Here is a 21,792-nt window from a genome sequence, read left to right as displayed (position 1 = left end):
GCATTGTCTTACAAAATGATTTGTGATTTGTTTCAGACAGATCTCCAAACATATGCCCACAAGTACATGCATCCATTGAGCATAATAAAAGACTCATCTGACTCCAATTGCAAACATTGCAAAAACAAATGCAAAGATTTGATTAGATACCACTGCAATACTTGCAATAAGATGTTTCACCTAGCTTGTGCAGTTCATCCTACAAGACTACTATCTTTCTTGCACCCTAATCATGAGCTCGAGCTCAAAACTCGGCCAATCGACGCGAGATGCAACGTATGTTATCATAGTGGAAAGTCCAATGCAAGAGTCTACTGTTGTAAGACGTGTAAATTTTACGTGCACCCAGATTGTGCGATTAAATTTCAGTACGTCAAATCTCTTATACACGTTGATCATATCTTGGTGTTCCGTCCACTTCCGAGCTATGAATCTGCTGTTTGCAAAGGTTGTAACCGCGAATGTAAGCGTTGGCGCTATACATGCTCCGTCTGTGAGGGTGTTAATTACCATGAAGATTGCCTTTTGAGATATGAAATCGTTAGAAGCAACGCATCCCTAGAAGAAGTAGGTCATTTGTGCAAAAGAAGTTTTGTGAAAGCCTTCAAGGACGGTTTCAAGGACGGCTTCAAGGACGATTTTAAGGATGATATGAAAGAACAGTTCCACGACGAAAGCGTTTGGGATCTCATTGCTCAGTTTCTTGAGGCTTTGTTTAGCTAATTGATGAACATCAACGGAATTTCCTTCTCTCGATTCGTAAGCAACATTGGGTACTTGGGCGTCGTTTACTGCATATTTTCTATTTGCTGTTGTTTTTAATCTTGTGTAATGCTACTGTTTCCATTTGCTAGTACTTGTTTTCCTGGTTAATCAAGGGAATTTATATACTTCTATATGATAGTACTAAAAACATTAGGTGAAAACTGACGTGAATGAAATGGAGAACCTTCGATCAACATCTTGGGCTCATGTTACCTCTTCCGCATAACTCATTATTAACCCGATACAAGTTAAAAGTTGGTTACATTCGACGAAACCCACCAAAATTGGTACTATATTGGACTAATAACTTGAAAATAATAGCAATAAGAATACAAGTCTTCAAAACCAGAACCTCTCGGATCGTTCGACAGCCTAATAGCTAGGTTTGATCATCAACCCTCTCTATCAGAACGTCTCGAATAATACTTTCGAGTCACGCGTCTAAGAAAATTATAACTTAAGAAATACGAACTCTTCGATAGCTGGAATTTCACCAATCTTTTTCAATACTTGACTGCTAGGTGGCTCATCGACTCCAATTGCCATGACAGCATGGGTTCTCGGAGCCAACCTTCCAACGCTCATAAAATTGACATTCACATTCTCCTCTCCCAAAACGCTTCCCACCTTTCCGATCATTCCGGGTTGATCAACCTGTCGGCAAAAAATTATGCTACCTTCCAAGCTGACATCAACCTCAAAGGACCCAACTTTAGTCAAATAGGGCACTCCATCTTTAACCTTTCCTTGAAGCCTAATCTCCCCGGTTTCTGAAATTGCGCTAGCGAATTTTGATTCTACATTAGCAATCTGGATGTGGATGGACTCAAGTGGGCTTTCGGGCGATCCATCGAGAAGAATGCGCTCTTCTGTAATACGAAGTCCTCTCTGCTTTGCAGTGAAATCAGCATTTACCAAGTTCACAAAGGTGCTTGAAATGGGCTCAATCAAACCCTTGGTAATCATGGCTCGGAGCACCCGGGTGTCGAGATCATCGGGTGCTCTTGAAGTGGCATAACCCACCTTCACCGATTTAACACCACTTCCGCCTGCTACCAATTGGATAGCCAGTCGACCAAGTTTTTCCGAGAGCTCAACAAATGGTTTCAGCTCATTGAGGACCTGAAACCGGTTATGATAAAAATTAAACACAAATGTAGCTCAAAGAGTCGAGTAGCTGCGTATGATGCTTTAATCTTTTAGACACCCGCACATACACATACACAATTACACCTAATTTTTTCAAGGTATGTCTCTCAACTCATGTAGTCATGTTAAGTCTCTTACCGACATACATAGCAGATGAACGACATAATTATAAGACAATCTCAGTTAGGTTCTACATCATTATCTTTGCTATCAACTGATAGAAATTTCTCGTATTTACCTAAACTAGCCATTTGGGAAAATTACTTTTAAATACCAACTTTGGAGGTTTTAATTAAAAGTCCATACTGTTGATTAATATTTAAAATCCAAACTTTGGGGGTTATTTAGTTTTAAAGCACTAAATGATCTGCTACCGTTTTAGAAGGTTTGTTTTGGTAGTTTTTAATTAATTTTTTTTTTTATAATTTCTATTTTTAAAAGCTAAATATAAAGAAGAAAAATCGCACCTTAATGTTGCTGGCGGCAATGGGTATTAGGGTTTCGCAGGAGGCAGGGAGCACAAAGGTTTAGGTTCAACTCTCTTTTTTTTAAAAAAAAAAAAAAAAAAACTGGTTTTTCATAGGAAAGACACATGGCCCGATAGGGTACTGCCACATATTAGGTTTGACCCCCTCTACCGGTTACCAAAGAGTCCAGTGCTTTAAAATTAGACAACCTCCAAGGTTCTGATTTTTAAATATTAATCAAAAGTTGAGATTTTTACAATTAAATCACCCAAGTTTGGGATTTTAAATGTAATTTTCCCTTATTATAAACATAGCCGAGCAAAGAGCAAATAACAACATATTCTGATACCAAAATTAACAAAAGAAAGCTGAAAAAGTAATCAACATAATCAGATGACTAATTATAACACAACATGGGTTCCAATGGATTCAGAATACCGAAGAGAGTTAAGGGAGTGGGGATGTACCTCAGCAGGAACCATGGGTGCGTTTAATGCAGTTGCTGCAAGCTCCCCATTCAACGCCCCGATAACTGCCTCTGCAATTTCAATAGCTACTCATTCCTATGGAACAAACACCCCTTTTCTCTGTTCTGTTTCACCTTCGACGTCATTATTGCCTTCCTTTGTCTCTGTGTAGTGGGTTGGTTCGCTGGTGGGAAAGGGAACGCCGGTGGCCAAGTGAGCCTTGCCGCCGGTTCTAGCTGACTGAACCTTGGTGTCGGCTTTCCGTTGCCGGTGTTCCTCCCACCACTCCGGGAAGTCGATTAACTTGAAACATCCTTCCTTTGTGTGACGGATACCTCCACAGTGACTACATCTCAGGTGAGTTTTGCCCTCCATATCACGTCGGAATGAGGCATCCGACCGGCGTTTAACGGCCAACCCTCTCCCTATTTCTGAGGGAATTTTTCCCGGTGATGAAGTGTGGGTCATAATCCCACGCCTTGAGATTTCACGCCTAATTGTAACATAGGCCATTTCAACTGTTGGAAGTGGGTCTTAATTTAACAAGTCTCTTTTTTCTTTGTCAAAGGTGTCGTGAATCCCGGCCAAAAACTGGAATAATCGTTGCTTTTGAATGAAAGTGTTGAAGATTGTGATATCTTCAGCATGTATCATCGGATTCGGTTGTCGTCGGTCCATTTCCTTCCAAATTGTGGTTAGTTTTCCGTATAAGACCTCCAAAGGGTCTTAACTTTGTTTTAGACTGTTGGCTTGAGAACTCAGATCAAAGATCTGGAGTTCGTCCCTTCCACTGCTCAATAGGACTTCAATCCCTCTTCATAAGCCCCTTGCAATTGTGTAATCTAAGAACTGGTTTATGAGATCGGTGTCGATGTTTGAAATAATCCAGGACAGAACTATAGAGTCCTTTTGCTTCCATGCTCTGTAATTCGAATCCGAGATGCTAGGAGGATCGTCAATGATGTGACTGAGACGTCCCCTGCATTCTAAAGCTATCTGCATCATTTTACACCAAGTTGTGTAATTTTGGTAAGTAAGTTTTTCTACCAATTTCAGTTCTGGTGATATAGTTTCGAGGGTTGTGTTTGGTTTGTGCATCTGTTGAAACAGTTTGAACATTTGTTCCATCTGTTCCATGGTTAAGAGTTGTTTTGGGTCGGTTTCTGCCATTGTTTCCGGTGAGGTTGTTTAAGGTAAATGATGATAACCAACAGCGTTGCCGGTTCCGAAAAACACCTTTGGCTCTGTTACCATGAGAATTTAAGAATGCGGAATTTAGGAAGTTACTTACTTGATAACCAAGCAAAACAACTGAAAGGTTCATACAAGCCCCTTGACTAAGAGTAAAGGTCAATATGAAGTCAAAGGGTATCAAGGTAAAATTATAATTAATAAACAATTAATTAAATAAACTTAAATTTTACCATAACATTATGAAAATACTTTTTAGGAATATAAGATACTCCCTCCGTGGTTTTAAGTTTGTCCAATTTGAGTTTTTCACACTTATTAAGAAAAACATAATTTTATTATAGTTGGTATTATTTTAATTAGATAGTGGTGTAAAGTAATGATCGTATTGAAAGTATGAAAGAAAAAATTAAAATAAAACAAAATTTAAAGAACCAAAAAATGAGTGAGAGAGTGAATATGCTAGAAAAATAAGGGAGTGAGAGAGAAATGAGCGTATATTAGGGGAAAAAAAATTTCAAAAATGGAAAGTATTTTAAAGTGTACAAACTTTTGAAACTACTCGTTATAGTAAGGTGAACAAACTTAAAAGAACGGAGGGAGTATCATGTAACTATAATATTTGTTATACATAAAGCACAACATTCCTTTCAATTTAAAGCAAATGTATCACTAGGGATATACTAGTATAAAAATTTGTGCAATGCACGAACATATGAGTATGAAATATATAAAAATATAACTTCAAAGAATAATGCAAATGTATACTATCGTGATTAAATTTATCGAATTCAACACTTTTTTAAAGAAAAATTAAATAGAACTTTTTAAAAATTATTTAATGAATACATTGCTTTTTCGTTCAATTAAATATATCAAATTCTAGGCTAGTTATAAGAATTGCTATATTAAATTATAGTTCATACTATACCTAATTTAGCTCTAATTTTAACAATAATCAAAATCTAAATTAGGTAAAGATTGTGATGTAATCAACCATTATCCACTAAAATAATTACATTTGTCATGCCTTCTTAGAGTACGACACGTGGAATTTTTCAACATTTTTATAAGTACATTTCAAAGCCCTTTGAGAGGAAAACAATGGTGAGGAAAATTATACTGCATAATAAATTACATTTATTCCTATTACTGCAATTTAGAAAATTACTGGAATTACATAATTGTCCTGTTCTCCAGCAATTGTTCTATAAAACTGAAATGATATAAATTTTTTTTAATGAATCATTAAAATCTATCATTTACATTGTTAGACAACCATAATTACAATTTTGAATTTTAGAAAAAATGTCAAAATATTAAATTGAATGTCAATTTGGCAACAAATAAATTAATGCAAAAAACAGCCTACTATAATCAGTCTGTATGCGATCAGACTATTTCAGCTACCAAATATAGTGCAATAAAAATCAATCAACTAAAAATATTGTCTAATTTTTGGTAATGTATTTATTCCTTTTTAAAAATATATTAACAATTTGATGATAGAAATTACAATATAAATAAACTAAAATTTGATATTTTTATTAGTGTAAAACTTTATTAAAACATTAACTTATTTAATAATTCGTGCATTCCACGTATTTCTATCCTAGTTTACTTTCATAAACACATTTTCTTTCATCAAATTCATTAGAAACTAACTAAATTAATTAAAAAAAAACAGTACTATTAAGGGTACATATTTATTTATAGACATGTATTCAACTAAGTCAATCGTTTTTCTCTTCACATCTACATATTTGGCATTATTTAAGTTAGGGTTTAGTTGTGCATCTTTGATACCACAAAAAAGACCCTCCATGAAAGAAGCTCTACAAATCCTTGAGAAAATTTCATTATCTTTTGTTCATTAATGTATTTTCTAGATTGTAAGAAATTTATACTTAAATTTCTTTTTATTGGGTTTTTTTTTTTTTTTTATTATTTGGTTATATGTAGATTTCCATCTTTTAACCTTAATGTGTTTTCACATAAAGTGAAAAGAGTGTGGATGTGGATAGTGGGTGCACTAGTGTTGTAAGATTTTTCCTTAGCTAAATTATGATGTTGGTATTCTTAGAATTGATTTGCTTGTATGCCAAGATGATGATATTTAATATGATAGAAGTTCAAAGTTAAATTCATATAACAACATGTACAAACGCTTTTGAATTTTGCAAATTATCCTTGATTCTTATATTCTCCGAGTGTTCCTAAAACAGTATTTTCAGTAAAATTGCTTTATTGAACTATTATTGTAAGACGCCAATAATGATTAGATCATGGCTCAATTTTTAAAAGTAGTTCAATAATATTATTACTTTTCCTTTTTTTTATATTAGAGTGTTTTGGAGAAAATTATAATATACAATTTTTTCACTGAAATTGCTTCATTAAGCTATTATTACAAGTCATTAATAATGATTATTAATATTTTTCCTTTCTTATATTGGATCCAAAGTAGTTGAACAAATTAATTTCAATAGTATTAGTATTTTTCTTTTTTATATTGAATTGTTTTAGAGAAAAAAATATTAATTTCAAAAAAAGTTGTGTATTGGATGGCCCATGCAGGTCTCAAACCTGCGACCTTGACGTTATTAGCACCACGCTCTAACAAACTGAGCTAATGGGCCATCATTGAACAGTTTCAATTTTAAAGTTTTATAAATATTTAATATTATCTTATCATGTTATGTGTTTTATAGAATTATGGGTGATAACGCATATAATACCAAAAGTGTTTTAGTTGAATTGATTTTTTGATATACTATTAAAAATAACATGTATATTTTGATGATCAACAATTCAAGGCAAGACATATATAAGTCTTGGTGAAGTCGCACATGGGTTACTTGAGGCAACAAGCATGTTTAAGAAAAATACTCCTTGAGCCGTTAACTAAACTTTAAACATATCAATTAAGCAAATAAGGGCTTTAATAAAAAAAAATAATAAAAAAAATTTATAGATGATGTAGCATTTATAAACGGAATTCAAGTATAAGTCTTTAATGATTTCAAAACTATTGTGAGAGACGGTGTTTTCGAGAGACACACTATATATATTGGTTAAATAGTCCAATTAATACAAATTAAAGAGAAAAAAAATATAAGCCTTTTGTTTTGAGACCGGTCTCTCACAAGAGTAGCTGCTCCGCTTATTGTTAAGTATTGAGAAGTTGTGGTTGATTTTTGTGTGCGAGAACATTTTATAATACTGCCATTGTTAGGATAAAACTGGTGAATATGTTATCTATTATTTTTACATACTTAAAACATAATTAATGTGCAAAAAAAATTTGAATATCACATAATCATATATTAATTTGAAAAAAAATTATTTGACAAAGCTATATAAATCGTGATAACTAATTTTCGTACACAGTTCTTAACTTCTTATGTTCTCATACAGGTAACAAACAAATTACTAGGATTAAGAAGTAAAAAGATTTTTAAAGGATAAAGCTAACACTATAATAGCAAAAGGAATTCCCATTTAGGTTCTTTTGAAATAATAGTAATATTTACTAAAAATATGAGCTTAACTCAACTACATTAAGGTATCCTGAGCAACATTTAAAATGAGACAAGTAATATCAAATTATGAAAAATCTTTAAAGTTAAGTTAGGATCGCAATTCAGTTCGAATCCAACCCTAATCCGACTCGATTCGAGGAAAATAATTCGATTCGAGTCCGAGGAAAAGGTTATCCGACTTCACGATCCGAATCCGAGTTAGAGACGGACCGGAGTTGAACCTTATTAAAAATCCGACACTCTGACCCGACTCCGACCCTGAAGGAAATCCGACTTTGAATTTGACTTTTAACCCAATATTTTGTTTTCTTTAAAACTCTAGACGTGACTAATTCAAGCTCACTCTCATACTAATTGTAATTTTCGATTTTGAAAAACTACTTGGTATTTTTATTTAGATCAATCAATCAAAATTCGACAAATCAGATCAAGAGAAATAAAATACGCCAAATCAAAATGCGAGAAATTTTTGTTAAATTGTAGTATTAGGAATATTTCTCATGTTAAACTTGAATTCAAAGTACATATTTTTTTTTGTTAAATTGTATTTGAAAATTATATTTTGTTAACTTCGTATGCTTTAAATCATTAGTACAATATCACAACGATAAAGTTTGATAATAATCCGACTCCGTTGGAGGTCCGAGAGTCCGAGTCAGGGCAAACTTGGAGTATGCATAATCCGACTCCGAGTGGAGGTGGACTGAAAAAAAAAATTCGACTAAAATCCAGAGCAAAGTCGGAATATGTATAATCCGAGCAGAGTCCGACCCATTGCCATCCCTAAAGTTAAGTTTAATTGATTCGTTCTGTTTCTTTTTATTTGTGCATTTTAAATTTTATGTTCTTTTTTTGTCAAATGTTTACCTTAGTGTATACTTGCATTTCATAAGTGGAGGTTCTGAGCATGTTCAATATGTTCGACTGTATTGGATCCGAAAAATTGAAGGCCTCAATGTTAAATTATGTAGTTTATGTTAGGAGTTTAAAGATACAAAATTGATAGAAAATATCATAATTTTTAAAATTATATAGGATCTTAAAAAAAATTTTAATTTTTGCTCCGCCCTACATGTTATCTATGAATTTTGAAATATGTAGTCAATTAGGGTGATCACAACATTTGTTTTTTGAAATAAATGTCATTACTTTGAATAAAAATAGCGTTAAAATAACAAAAAAAAACTTTCTTTTTATCTACTACGTAAAAAAATTAAAAGATTAAAGTCGTCATGTGAAAAAACTTGCTTGATAAAGTGTGTATAAGGGGTAAACCTCAGCCTACAGACATCCTCATTGATAATTGAAAAATGTAATCGTCAATACTAAATTTTAGATAAATGAAATGAGCTTATTTGGTATTACTTTATGTACGTGAGAAAATGATTTGTAAACCTAATTATATTATTTTCTCACACTATTTTCAAACTTAATTATTTTAATTTTGGGAGTTTTCACTCTTTTTTTTCCTTTTTTTTCTTTTGCATTCTTATTTGCAAATTAATGATCGTTTGAGAATATAGAGTAAGGTTCACCTAGAAACTAGTAATAATAGTAAACTAGTTCTTAGTATAAACATTTCAATTTAGTTATATTAAAGTTTCATAAGGATAAAATTTAGGAAAAATTATCGTGAATAATACAACCTTTTGTTAATTTCTCTACAATAATACCAACTATTGATTAACCATGAGTAATACTAACTTAGGGGAATTTTTTCCCAAAATAATATCAATTTTAGTTTATTAACTAATTTACCAAAATTTTTTGTCATTTAATCTCCTATAGTTTGATTTTTAACATATAAGGTATATTATAGGGAAACACCCCTAAAATTAGTATTATTCATGGTTAATCAAAAGTTAGGAAAATAAACAAAAGATTGTATTATTCTTGGTAATTTTTCCTAAAATTTAAGTTTGAAACTTTTAAAAGTTGCAAAATTTGTTTAGTTTGGATTCAATTACTAAGTTTTTTATAAGTTTTTGTAGCCTTACATTTATTTAATTTCCTAGAAATGGGTGTGACGGAAACTTTTCGTGATTAAAATTTAGTTTGTATGTTTTTAAAACTTGAACCTAATTATGAGGGTGCTATAAGGGTAAATTGAGGAGACGAGGAGGTTGGCTTGGGGAGGGGCATCGATAATTGAACTCAAAATTTTACTTGAAAAAAGTGATAAATGATTCAACTGAAACAAGTCTCGATTTTTTATAATATTATAATTGTTAGTGGCGATTTTTGTCCAATTTACAGACAATTGTTACTATATTAGTGAGTATTGTTTAGTGTTTTTTTAGGTGAGAATTATTTTTGGTAATAAATACTTCCTCTATTTCATTAAGAATGTAACATATAGTATTTTCTAAAAAGCTCTCATATTGTAAATTTAAATGTCCCATTCTCAACGAGACATATGGAGTATTGTTGATTTGTTATAGTTTTTTCTTGCTTAATTAGGCTTTTGAGTACATTGGCTCTTATATTATCGAGAACATTATAAAAATATACTCCATATGTAATTTTCGCTTAAGAACCCTAAAATTTAAATAAATGAGAAAAGTTAAATACATGTGGATTTTACATGGTCATTGTTTCAATTCTATGCATATGGACTTGATTGATGAGCAGGTCAGATCGAGTTGGAACGGGTCAAATGCACAGGGCAACATAAAAAATGCTAAATGTAAATAATATATATTTTTTTAAAGCAAAACCTGGACGAGATTATATATCATGCTCAGCCAAGACTAACAAATCTTTGGAAAAGGCTCCATATAAATTTTTTCAATTGCAAGATCCGTATCCCACCTAGCAACCGCATGGGCTAAAGAATTACCTTTATGGTGCACAAAGCTACAACTAAACCCCGAAAAACTAGAGGAGGAAGACAAGATACAATCATAAAATAAGTGGATAGGGGAAGCGCCTTCAATACGTTGCTCAATAGCCTTAACCATATTTAAAGAATCTCCTTCCAATTGAACCAGCCTGTGGGAGGCTTATTCCAAGAACCAAAATGCAGGAGGGAGTCTCTTGGAGTTACATGGACCTTCACAGCATAATCATTGAAATCCCGAACCATCTTATGAAGATTAAAAAGTTTGAAAAAAATAAGATTATTTAACAACTTAATTCTAAAAGTAAGCTCCGTGAAAACTTATTTCCCAAAATAAGCATCCGTACATCCAAGCCTAGGTTCGGCAAGAGTCGCTGTTAGTAACAGCGAAAGAGAAAAAAAAAATATTAAAAGCCCAAAGTCGCTGTTACTAACAGCGACTTAAAAAAAATTAAAAGCCCAAAGTCGCGACTTAAAAAAAAATTTTTTTTTTAGGTCGCTGTTAGTAACAGCAACATGTCCCATTTGACATGACCAAGTTTGTGCAGCAGCGTAACCTACATTTTAGACAATACAAAGGGAAATACTAAGATGGGGCCATCTGTACATGCTTGTATCGGCATGAATGAACTTGTCCAATAAATAGAGTTCTAGGATTGCATATGGAGAGAATGAGATTTGTAATCCCTCCTTGAATAAAGTAAAAGGATCAGAGAAATCATGACCTTGGTACTAGAAACTTTTCAAAACTTACCACTAATTTCAATAAGCTTGGAAGTATTTAATCTCTTGGACGGCATAGAACTCAATAATCTCTGATAATCTGGAAGCAACGACTGAAAGAACAATAATAAAAAGACATACAAAAAGAATTGTTGTCATCTTGAGGACCAAGTAGCCAATTCATCATAATTTTGCATATATAAGAAAATCGTGCTTACTAACAATTAAATTATGTAGCTATTTTAAAGAATTTGACTATAACATAAAACGACATCATACATAGAAAATATGTGATACCTTTGGAATTGAAGAAGTATTTCGGAGTTCTTCTGTCTTGTTAAGCTTCATACCAGCAAAGATTTCATATATCAAACAACCTGAAAGATAAAATGAACAATTTTAGAAATGCAGACACATATAAGCAATAAATTAAAATACAACAAAGAAATGCATGGTTTATTAGTGTACTAGAACAGTAAACATTTAATAAAAAAACCTTAACCACCCAGTAACAGCGACTTTGAGGTGAACTGAAAACTTAAAACGCATTAAGTCGTTGTTACTAACAGCGACCTAAAAAAAATTCGTTTTTTTTTTTAAGTCGCTGTTAGTAACAGTGACTTTGGGCTTTTAATTTTTTTTTTAAGTCGTTGTTAGTAACAGCGACATTGGGCTTTTAATTTTTTTTTTTCTCTTTCGCTGTTACTAACAACGACTCTTGCCGAACCTAGGCTTGAATGTACGGACGCTTATTTTGGAAAATAAGTTTTCACGGAGCTTATTTTTGGAATTAAATTATTAAATAATCTTATTTTTTTCAAATTCTCTGAAGATTAGCAGCTAGTTGAATCGGATCATATTGCTCATCAGAAAAAACATCTTTGTTCCTAAAGAACCATGCCGCCCACAAAGTGGTACACAAAGAGAGAACCTCCTCATTTGAAGCATAACCCATCATCCATTGGAGAAGAGAGAACAATGATGAACGAGTAGCATCTCTAGGGATGGGAGTAGAGGAGGATGTGTTCCACATTGCAGCAACATTTGGGCATTCACACACAGCATGAAAAATTGTCTCCGGCTCAGCATGGCATCTATCGCAAATAGGAGAAGGAACACAATAGCAATCATAGAGGACTTGTCTCGTTGCTAAAGACCCTTTACTAGCTCTCCATACAAAATTACCAAGTTTGGGAGGGGCTGGGATCTTCCATATATTCGTCCAAAGCTTACACGTAGCCTCATCAAAATTATCATTCGGGTTATGACCCAACAAACCAAGCCAATATCCACTCTTCACAGAGTAGACACCTGTGGTAGTCAACCACCAATATTGCGAATCCTGAGCTTCACCAATCAAAAGACGAATAGAATGAATAGCCTTAACTACACTCCGCATTAAACTATTATGCCAGAACAACATCATTCCACACTCCATTATTAGAATCAATCAAATCCAAAACACGTAGGTTGGGCTGTGGATGAGAACTCGAAGATCGAGCAATGATTTTACCATCTAAAGGGACCCATTTATCTTTAAACACATCCATCACAGTACCATTTCCCGTCCTCCATCCCAGACCTTCAATAAGGAGCGATTTAGCACCCCAAATGCCTCTCCAAGTGTAGCTCGGATCATAACCTCTACAAGCTTCCAAAACCGAAGAGTGCTTAAAATATCTCGCTTGAAAAAACTGCAACTAGCATCGGATTAGCACCATGTAAAATTCTTCATGTCTATTTAGCCAAAAGAGCCATATTAAATGTTTTCAAATCCCCAAATCCCATACCCCCCTTATTCTTAGGCAAACACATGTCCTTCCAACAATGCCAATGGATCTTACGATGCTCCTCATTAGTTCCCCACCAAAATCTAGAGAACATGGCTTGCACATCATCAATAAAACTATCGGGAAGGCGAAAAATACTCATCATGTAGATAGGGATCGCTTGTATAACAGATTTGATAAGAATTTATTTGCCCGCTTGCGATAGAAATTTCTCCTACCACCCTTGCACTTTCTTCCAAATTCTATCTTTCAAACAAGAAAAAATATCCTTCTTTGATCGCCCAATAATAGTTGGTAGCCCTGAATACTTCACATGACGATCAACCTCCTGAACTGTAACACCCCGAGATTTTAATGACGTAATTATTTAATATTTTAATACTCCCTCCGTTCTTTTTTGATCTTCCACATTACTATAACGGGTAGTTTCAAAAGTTCTTCCACTTTAGAATACTTACTATTTTTAGAAATTTTTTATCCCACTTTTACCCCTTAAAACCCCCCTTTTCTTTTAATGTACCCTTTTCTTTTATTTATAATTATTTTCTCTCTCGTACTTTCAATACAATCATTACTTTACACTACTATTTAATTAAAATAATACCCACTACAACCTCATACTTCCAATACAATCATTACTTCACACTACTATTTAATTAAAATAATACCCACTACAACCCATAGATTTTATCTTCCTTAATATGTGTAAAAAACCCAAAGTGGAAGATCAAAAAAGAACGGAGGCCCTCTGTTCTTTTTTGATCTTCTACATTACTATAACGGGTAGTTTCAAAAGTTCTTCCACTTTAGAATACTTTTTATTTTTATAAATTTTTTATCCCACTTTTACCCCTTAAAACCCCCCTTTTCTTTTAATGTACCATTTTTCTTTAATTTATAATTATTTTCTCTCTCATACTTTCAATACTATCATTACTTCACACTACTATTTAATTAAAATAATACCCACTACAACCTCATACTTCCAATACAATTATTACTTCACACTACTATTTAATTAAAATAATACCCACTACAACCCAAAAATTCACTAAATATGCCAAAATAGAATATCGCTCAACTATATTATATATTAAATTATAAATTAGTAATAAAATACAAGTTAGATTAATAGATGAATAGTGCTAAAATCCTAACGAGAAAAAGAAAAGGTATATTATTCCTCTATTTTTTAAGCAACACTAGAGTTTTTATTTCACTTAATGTACACTATTAATGTATTTTAATTGATTATTAATGGTGGATATACTTTCTTAGGCTTTTAATATTTGCTACAATCATTATAGTAGCTATTGTTCATTAACTAATTTATTTAACATATACTTCTCCAAGTATAATGCAAAAAATAATCAATTGGAATCTTACTTAATTTGTCTTAATGTATATTTTTATAATATTAACTTTATTTGAACTTTTATCATATAAAATTAAAATTGCACATTAAATAGCGTAAGAAACTTAAATGTAACAAGTATTAAAATCAGAGAAAATATTATTTTATTAAATAATAAGTTTATGGGTGAAAAGCGGAGACTATCACTCCATAAGTTTTGAAAATAATAAAATAAAGTTAGTGAAAAAATATTCAGCTAGTCTTTTGAGAGACCATCTTTTTGAGAAACGCATCTTGAGTCCAGTTCATTAAAGATTATGGCTACTAACCGTATTCTTAATGCCTACTTACATTATCTTTAATGCTTACTCACCGTAGTCTTAATGTCTACTTTCAATATCTTAAATTTCTACTTACATTATTCTTAATGCCTACTTACAATATTTTAAAAAATATATAATAGATCAGTCTAATTAGAGATGGTCTTTCAAAGATACCGTCTTTTTCACAAGAATTTGGGAACTACCATTATTTAAACATTTTTAAATAGAATTTATGGTAAACATGTAACGACCATAAACAATATACAATTATATTAAATGAAATTAGTGGAAAATATGTAGAAATAATAAGCATTAATAAAATGTTAAAATGAGAAAAACATTAATTATATCTAAAATTTTTGATATACATCAGAAATACTAGAAATCAACAAATAGAATGACCAAAATAACAAATAAAAACAATTTAAGGAATAAAGGTAAACAAAATTTATTTTGTAAATATACCATTCTTTGTGTTCCTTTGTCCCACTCAATTTACACGACTTTCTTTTTAATTTATCTGATTAATTTTATATTTTTTTAGCAATAATCCATATTTTTTCTCTTAATTTCATAAAGAAACTTATGAGTTATGCATTTTAACCATTTATTATTATTATTATTATTATTATTATTATTATTATTATTATTTTTATCTACTTAACTCTTATTTTATTTTCCAAATCAATTCATTTTCCACTAAATTTCACTCTTATATTACTCGGGAGTTGGGTGTAATATAGAAGTGACAGCGAGACTCAACAAAACTTCGATTGAAAGCCAAAACCCAGAGGTGAAGAACAAAGATCTTTCCAATTTCCAATCCCATCTCCCAAAATCACGCAAAAATCATGTCATCGTCATCAACAGAATCATTCAAACAGATCTTCATCTTGTCAGGCCAAAGCAACATGGCAGGAAGAGGAGGAGTCATCAAATACACCGATCACCATCATCACCAACACAAAAAATGGAACGGCGTCGTTCCACCACAATGTCAACCTCACCCTTCAATCCTCCGTCTCAACGCGCATCTCCACTGGGAGGAAGCGCGTGAACCTCTTCACGCCGACATCGACCATCGGAAGGTGTGCGGAGTGGGGCCCGGTATGGCATTCGCTAACGGGATTAGAGAGCGCGTGAGTGGGACCTTAGGGCTTGTTCCATGTGCTGTTGGGGGAACAGCGATAAGAGAGTGGGCGCGTGGGTGTGAGTTGTATGAGAATATGGTGAAGAGATGTAAAGCGGCGGCGGTGGAGAGCGGTGGAGGTGAGATCAAAGCGTTGTTGTGGTATCAAGGAGAGAGTGATGCGACGGCTCATGATGCGGATGCGTATAAAGGGAGGATGGAGAAGTTTGTTTGTGATGTTCGGGAAGATCTTCAATCGCCTTTGCTTCCAATTATTCAGGTTTACTCTGTTAACTGCTATGTTTTTTTCGTTTCTTTCCAAAGTATAGAAAGTATTTCCTCTGTTTCATATTAGTGCAACATATGAAAAAAATAACACTATTTATTTATCACTAATAATGAAATTTTGTTTGTTTGTCTCCTATTAAAGATTATTAATATTAAATTTTTATAATTTTTTATTATATATAATTAGAAATATTTAGAATTGAATTAGTGTATTAGACTACGTTAAACAGCACACGTTGCAACGTAAATTGGAAGGAAGTCTTTGTTATTAAATTGACCTATTGTCAATCTTGACTGAAAGTGATCAAAATCGGTTTAACACAAAGTCTAACTTAGACAGAGACCGTATTAATGTGATTCAATATTGATACGGCTGAATTTGACCTCATTTGAACCATATCTTAACCCGAAATAGTATACTTGCTCCGTTACATATTAGTTGGGCCAAACCAATTTTTGCCCAATTTACATATTTCGACTATTATACGAGAAAAAACCGTCATGTGGGATCTTGTTTTATTGGTCTCGTCACATATTATATTAAATTTTTATAATTTTTAGTTATGTATAAGTCGAGATATGAACGATTCCACAAATGCATTGGATTGCGCAAAAGTTTGTTTGGTGCAATTAATCTGGAGCGAAGGAAGTATAAAGGACAAAATAACCGTAAATAGTGCAATTTTTTTTGCTAATTTCTCTATAATAATATCAATTTTTAAATATCCATAAATTTCACCAATTTAGAAATATTTTCTTCATTTTCACCTAGTTAACGTACGTGAAGTACTCCCTCCCAAATTTTCCCTTTCCCACTAAATTCAAACATTTTATTTCCTTTTGAATCAACCCAGAATTTTATCAACATCATTTCAATGAGTCTCGCCTAAAGATAGGGTGTGGGGAGAATGGGAAAGAAGGCAGACTAATATGCGAAGAGATTGCGATCGAAGAGAGCCTTTCAACTCGAATATTGTCCGGCATATGAGGTCCCTACAAATTAAAAGGACGCAAAAGAAAATCAAAAAACAAAAATCAGACAACACAAAAATATACGAACCCAACACCATCTAGAAATAACAAAATAACCATACTACAAGTAGACAAAACGACTAAGACACACTAGAAATAAAAGGCCGCAAGATAACCAATGAGACTCACATACACGGATCCGACGTCTCTAACTACTCCTATCTCAAGTGAAGTACTTCGAGAATTGCAACTCACCCAAGTCCTTCCTAATTTGTTTCTCCTACGTTTTCTTAGGCCTTTTTTGACTTCTTTTACCATCGATTGTGATGCTTTCCTCTCTTCTCAATGGTGCATTATTAGCTTTCCTTTGCACATGATCAAACCACGTCAATCAACCTTCCCTCAACTTTACTGAAATAGGGGTAACCCCTAGCCTCACTCTAATAACCTCATCTCTGATCCTATCTATCCCAAGTTTAGCTGCACACTCATCTCAACATATATATCTCCGCAACTTCCATTTTTCTCTCATGGGTTTTCTTGATGGGCCAACATTTCGTCTCATATAACAAGGTGGACATTATTGCTACCCGATAGAATTTACCTTTTAGTATAGGCGAAAACTTATTAGGGCACAGTACCCTAGTAGCTGCTCTCCATTTAAGCCAACTAGCTTGTACTTGATGCCTTACATATTCATTTATCTCTCTATCACTTTGGATAATTAACCTAAATACTTAAACTTAATTGAATCACCAACCTCATTCCTCCCACGATCACTCATGTATCTCCCACTTGTTCCTCCCCTCAAAAGTTGCATCGTAGGTACTCTATCTTGGTGCGACTTATGCGCAACCCTTTTTCTTTAAGGGCTACATTCCACTCCTCTAATTTCACTATTGACTTCTTCATTGGTTTCATCTACGAGCACAATGCCGTAAGCAAATAACGTGTACTAAGGTACAATATCCTGATGCTCTTGGAAAGTTCATCAAGGATAGGAGTAAATAAGAAGGGCTTAGGGCTGAGCCCTAGTGTTGACCCACTTGAACAAGAAAAGGTTTTGTTAGCCCCATAGGCATTGTTACCTGGAACGACATTCGGTTTGGAACGAGGAACGGGAACGGGAACACAAAACGCAACATATATTGACTCGGTAAGGATTGGGTACAAGATACATGATATATAAAATATATATTTGAAAACAAAATAAAATTAAAATGATTCTTTTGCTTAAAAGAAATTATTTTAAAGTGGCATTTTTTTAGATTTTTAGGTTTCATCTCTTTTTTTCTTCCTTTTTTTTCTTTAATTTGTAAATGAAGGCCAAAATACCTTTTAAAAAGGGTCTTCTACACTAGGTCGCCATATTGAGCGATTGGGGTCGCGTTTCGTGGTGATTGAGGACAGATGTTCTCGGATCGCGGAGCGTGGCTACGTTCCATGTTCCATGTATCTATGCCTATCGGTGTCTGGATGCTAGTCATAGTTCCCTCATATATGTCTTGGATCCCTTTAATATACCTCAATTGAATTTTTTTTGCTCCAAGGCTGCCCTAGAAAATGCCGCATGAGAAATTATTATAAACTTTTACCGAATTGATGAACAACATATGTAGATCTCTCTTGAAGTTCCTTTACTTCTCAATGAACCTCATCAAGACATGGATTGATTTAGTGGTAGATTTCCCTAGCATGAACCCAAAATTTGTGAATCAAAAATCGAATCCTGCACAGCTCTTATTAAAAAAATCAGAGCAAATTAGGTTTTTCTTTGATGATATCCTTTGATGATATCCTGTACATCATCATCCCTTTTGGGGGTTTCCATGTGTATTAGATCTAGGGTTAAGAAGAGTAAAGACCGAACAAACCCAAAATTTATTTAGTTGATAGCTTTGTTAATTGTTAGCTTATGAAAAAGCCTATGATAAGGATAACCAAGAAAACTGAAAGCTAGCTATAAGAGGGATATCTTGTGGATTTGGAACAAGAAGAACTAGGAATAGGATTATTTTTGTCACAAAAATATGAAAGGTTGTGCATTCCATCCATGAATCGACTTTTATTACGCTTACATAAGTATTGGATTGTATTTTGCTATTTTTACATCCTTGATTTAGATACTTTCAAAAAACAATATGCAATCCTAGTGTAGACACAAGGTTGCATCGCATTGCGTCAACCATGTTGTAAAGGTTTTCAAAAACAATGAACCAATATTTCCCCGTTGTAAAGTTGTAAAACACTCTTGTTAGCCGTCATGGGACGTATCAAGGTAAATCGTATAGTTTCGACCAATATTTAGGCTTTTACAATAACTGCATAATTTCCGCTACCGCAATTATGACATATAGAGGTGTAACCCAAAATGTATGCAAGTCGAACTTGACGTGATTTCTCCTTCACCTGTGAACAGTGACATATAGAGGTGTAAAGATGAGAATGGGGAGAATAGTAATGGAAATTTAGTGTAATTTTGGTAGAAACATTTTTTGACAAGTTTAATCACCATACTTGTTCTATTTCAATCATCTCATTGTTTTTACATAATTCATTCCAATGCATTACCATTTGGAAAAGTAATATTAGGTGGTAATGAAAAATTGTAAAAAAAAAAAAAAAACTCATTTATGATACTTTTAATTACCTTGGGAATGACATGATACATTTTATGAAAATTTACACTCCAAATCGTTCTCATTACCATTATTTAGTATCAACAACGGAACAGGTCGATATTGTCAATTTGCTATATGAAAATCTGTACGCATTAAATCCTTCAAATTCAGCCCAAGAAGTTGCATACCAAAATAGGGGTAAGAAATGAAATGGAATCTATTCGTATATACTTCTATTATGTCTAATATGTAGATGAAGGGAAAAAGATTTTGGTCAAGTGAAAAGTCCATATTAGTGATGAATAGATTGAACACTAAACTTCCTTCTAATCATAATAAATATGATTTTCGACTATACTCAGTGATCAAGAATTTGAAACTTGGAATATGTCAATTTGGTTGAAATTTGAAAATGCTTTGAATTTCCCAGGTTGCTCTGGCATCAGGAGATGAGAAATACATAGAAAAGGTGAGAGAAGCACAGCTCGGGATCAAACTCCCGAATGTGGTGTGTGTGGATGCAAAAGGGTTGAAGCTCAACGACGACAATCTTCATCTATCTACTGAGGCTCAGGTACAACTAGGTCAGATGTTGGCTGATGCCTACCTTTCTCATTTTGATTCTTGCTCTACTTAGGCTACGTATGCAACCTCTTCACTTCATATTATTTGGATAACTTATGGGTAGGTATTTTCATGTATTCAATAAACCAAATTTCGACGGTTGTTGTCCGTCTTTGTAAAGCAACCATTCAAATAATAGCACTTCTTTAGGGATCCGGATTCCGGATCATACGTCTTATTTGAGTTCCCTTCCGGAGTTTCAAGGTGCTGGAGTGGAATCATGTAACTGACCAGCTGTTTGATGAATCATGAAGAAATTGTACTTAGGAAAATTCCTTTTTTTTCTTTTGAAAAGAAGATTGCAAGCGTAGTTACCCAATACACAAAAGACGGTCTCACAGTGAGATTTTCCTCATATATGGGTTAAATAGACCAACTAAGGCATTTATTAGCATATGAGCTTCTTGTTTTGAGGTCGTCTCACCGAAAGACGGTCTCTTACAAAACTAGTTCTACCCAATATAGTTATAAGTAATTTCCGAGACCGGAAAGACCTTTCTTTTGTACACTTTTAGAAAAACCTAATTGTTATTTATCGGGTTGATTATCTTGCTTGGGACAATTTATCATTTCGGACAGACCGACAGAGCAACAACCCATCACCAGCGCTGCATACTTGCATATAGTTATCACAATTGAAATTGAAACTATATTCTTACACTATGGACTATGCTACTTGCTTATTCTCGTATCATGTATTCATGTGACATAGTTCTACTTCTAATTCAAAGTATAGATCCCGTCCACAATGTGGTAATGCTTTTCTGGAAATGGGAACAAGGTTCTCTGCTTTATTGTATATAATATGATATCACAGCAATTCTTTTAATAAGAACAAGTGTTTTTTCAATTACTCTTGTGAGAAATCGTTTCTTAGTGATGTAAACTCAAAATAAGAAAGCTTATATTCTCATAGTATGTATAAGCTGTGCTATCTAGCCCATGTGTGGATGCGTCTAGATCGTCTCATACAAAATTTGTGGTATTTTTATTGGATGGAAAGATGATGGAATTTATTTACGGATAAATTTTGTAAGTTGGATCTTTCAACTATCTGCAGCCCATTTTGACTCCCAGGTCTTCAACTAGCAAGTTGGACATATGAACTAAAGGGAAAATTTGAAAAAAATAAGACAATTAAACAACTTATTTCCCAAAATAAGCTCCGTGAAAACTTATTTCCCAAAATAAGCGTCCGTACATTCAAACCTAGGTTTGGCTAGAGTCGTTGTTAGTAACAGCGAAAGAGAAAAAAAAAATTAAAAGCCCAAAGTCGTAGTTACTATCAGCGACTTTAAGGTTAATTGGTAACTCTTTCACCTCGTCAGCTGGAATAAAGAAATAACTGAGAACTGAAAACTTAAAACGCATTAAGTCGCTGTTACTAACAGCGACTTAAAAAAAATAGTAATAAAATAAATTCTTTTTTTTTTTTTAAGTCGCTGTTAGTAACAGCGAATGATCCCCGAGGCTAGGCTTGGATGTACGGACGCTTATTTTGGGAATTAAGTTTTCACGGAGCTTATTTTGAAAAATAAGTTGTTTAAT

At 33.3% G+C, this 21,792-nt stretch overlaps 5 protein-coding genes and 1 non-coding gene across 6 annotated transcripts in view; 2 read left to right on the top strand and 4 right to left on the bottom strand.

Annotated features, from left to right (window-relative positions):
- LOC130824995 (uncharacterized) overlaps positions 1-794 on the top strand; it is a 3,960-nt gene extending 3,166 nt beyond the window's left edge. The window contains exon 2 of the mRNA XM_057690022.1: positions 1-794. This exon is cut by the window's left edge and continues 82 nt beyond it. Coding sequence (XP_057546005.1) covers positions 1-723 — 723 coding nt within the window. The 3' untranslated portion in view covers positions 724-794.
- A 138-nt stretch (positions 795-932) lies between these two features.
- On the bottom strand, positions 933-3,361 carry LOC130824949 (D-3-phosphoglycerate dehydrogenase 1, chloroplastic-like). The gene is made up of 3 exons (XM_057689989.1): positions 2,983-3,361; positions 2,849-2,934; positions 933-1,887 (listed from the first exon to the last, which is right to left on the bottom strand). Exons 1-3 carry the CDS (start codon positions 3,359-3,361, stop codon positions 1,216-1,218), a joined length of 1,137 nt encoding a protein of 378 aa, XP_057545972.1. The 3' UTR covers positions 933-1,215.
- Positions 3,362-6,604: 3,243 nt separating this feature from the next.
- TRNAI-AAU (transfer RNA isoleucine (anticodon AAU)) lies at positions 6,605-6,678 on the bottom strand. The gene has a single exon. It is a non-coding gene; the product is annotated as a tRNA-Ile (tRNA).
- Positions 6,679-11,960: 5,282 nt separating this feature from the next.
- Positions 11,961-12,542, bottom strand: LOC130824894 (uncharacterized). Its single transcript, XM_057689934.1, has one exon. It carries the CDS (start codon positions 12,540-12,542, stop codon positions 11,961-11,963), a length of 582 nt encoding a protein of 193 aa, XP_057545917.1.
- A 7-nt stretch (positions 12,543-12,549) lies between these two features.
- LOC130824844 (uncharacterized mitochondrial protein AtMg00310-like) lies at positions 12,550-13,078 on the bottom strand. The gene is made up of 2 exons (XM_057689877.1): positions 12,934-13,078; positions 12,550-12,827 (listed from the first exon to the last, which is right to left on the bottom strand). The coding sequence occupies exons 1-2, from the start codon at positions 13,076-13,078 to the stop codon at positions 12,550-12,552; spliced, it is 423 nt and encodes a 140-aa protein (XP_057545860.1).
- Positions 13,079-15,313: 2,235 nt separating this feature from the next.
- LOC130824987 (probable carbohydrate esterase At4g34215) lies at positions 15,314-21,199 on the top strand. The gene is made up of 2 exons (XM_057690015.1): positions 15,314-16,019; positions 20,051-21,199. Exons 1-2 carry the CDS (start codon positions 15,462-15,464, stop codon positions 20,255-20,257), a joined length of 765 nt encoding a protein of 254 aa, XP_057545998.1. The 5' UTR covers positions 15,314-15,461; the 3' UTR covers positions 20,258-21,199.
- The last annotated feature ends 593 nt before the right edge of the window (positions 21,200-21,792 follow it).

This window comes from Amaranthus tricolor, chromosome 1 (assembly GCF_026212465.1).
Source record: "Amaranthus tricolor cultivar Red isolate AtriRed21 chromosome 1, ASM2621246v1, whole genome shotgun sequence".
Lineage (NCBI taxonomy): Eukaryota > Viridiplantae > Streptophyta > Magnoliopsida > Caryophyllales > Amaranthaceae > Amaranthus > Amaranthus tricolor.
Note: the sequence above shows the minus strand (reverse complement) of the source record. Positions and strands in the feature narration are given on the sequence as shown.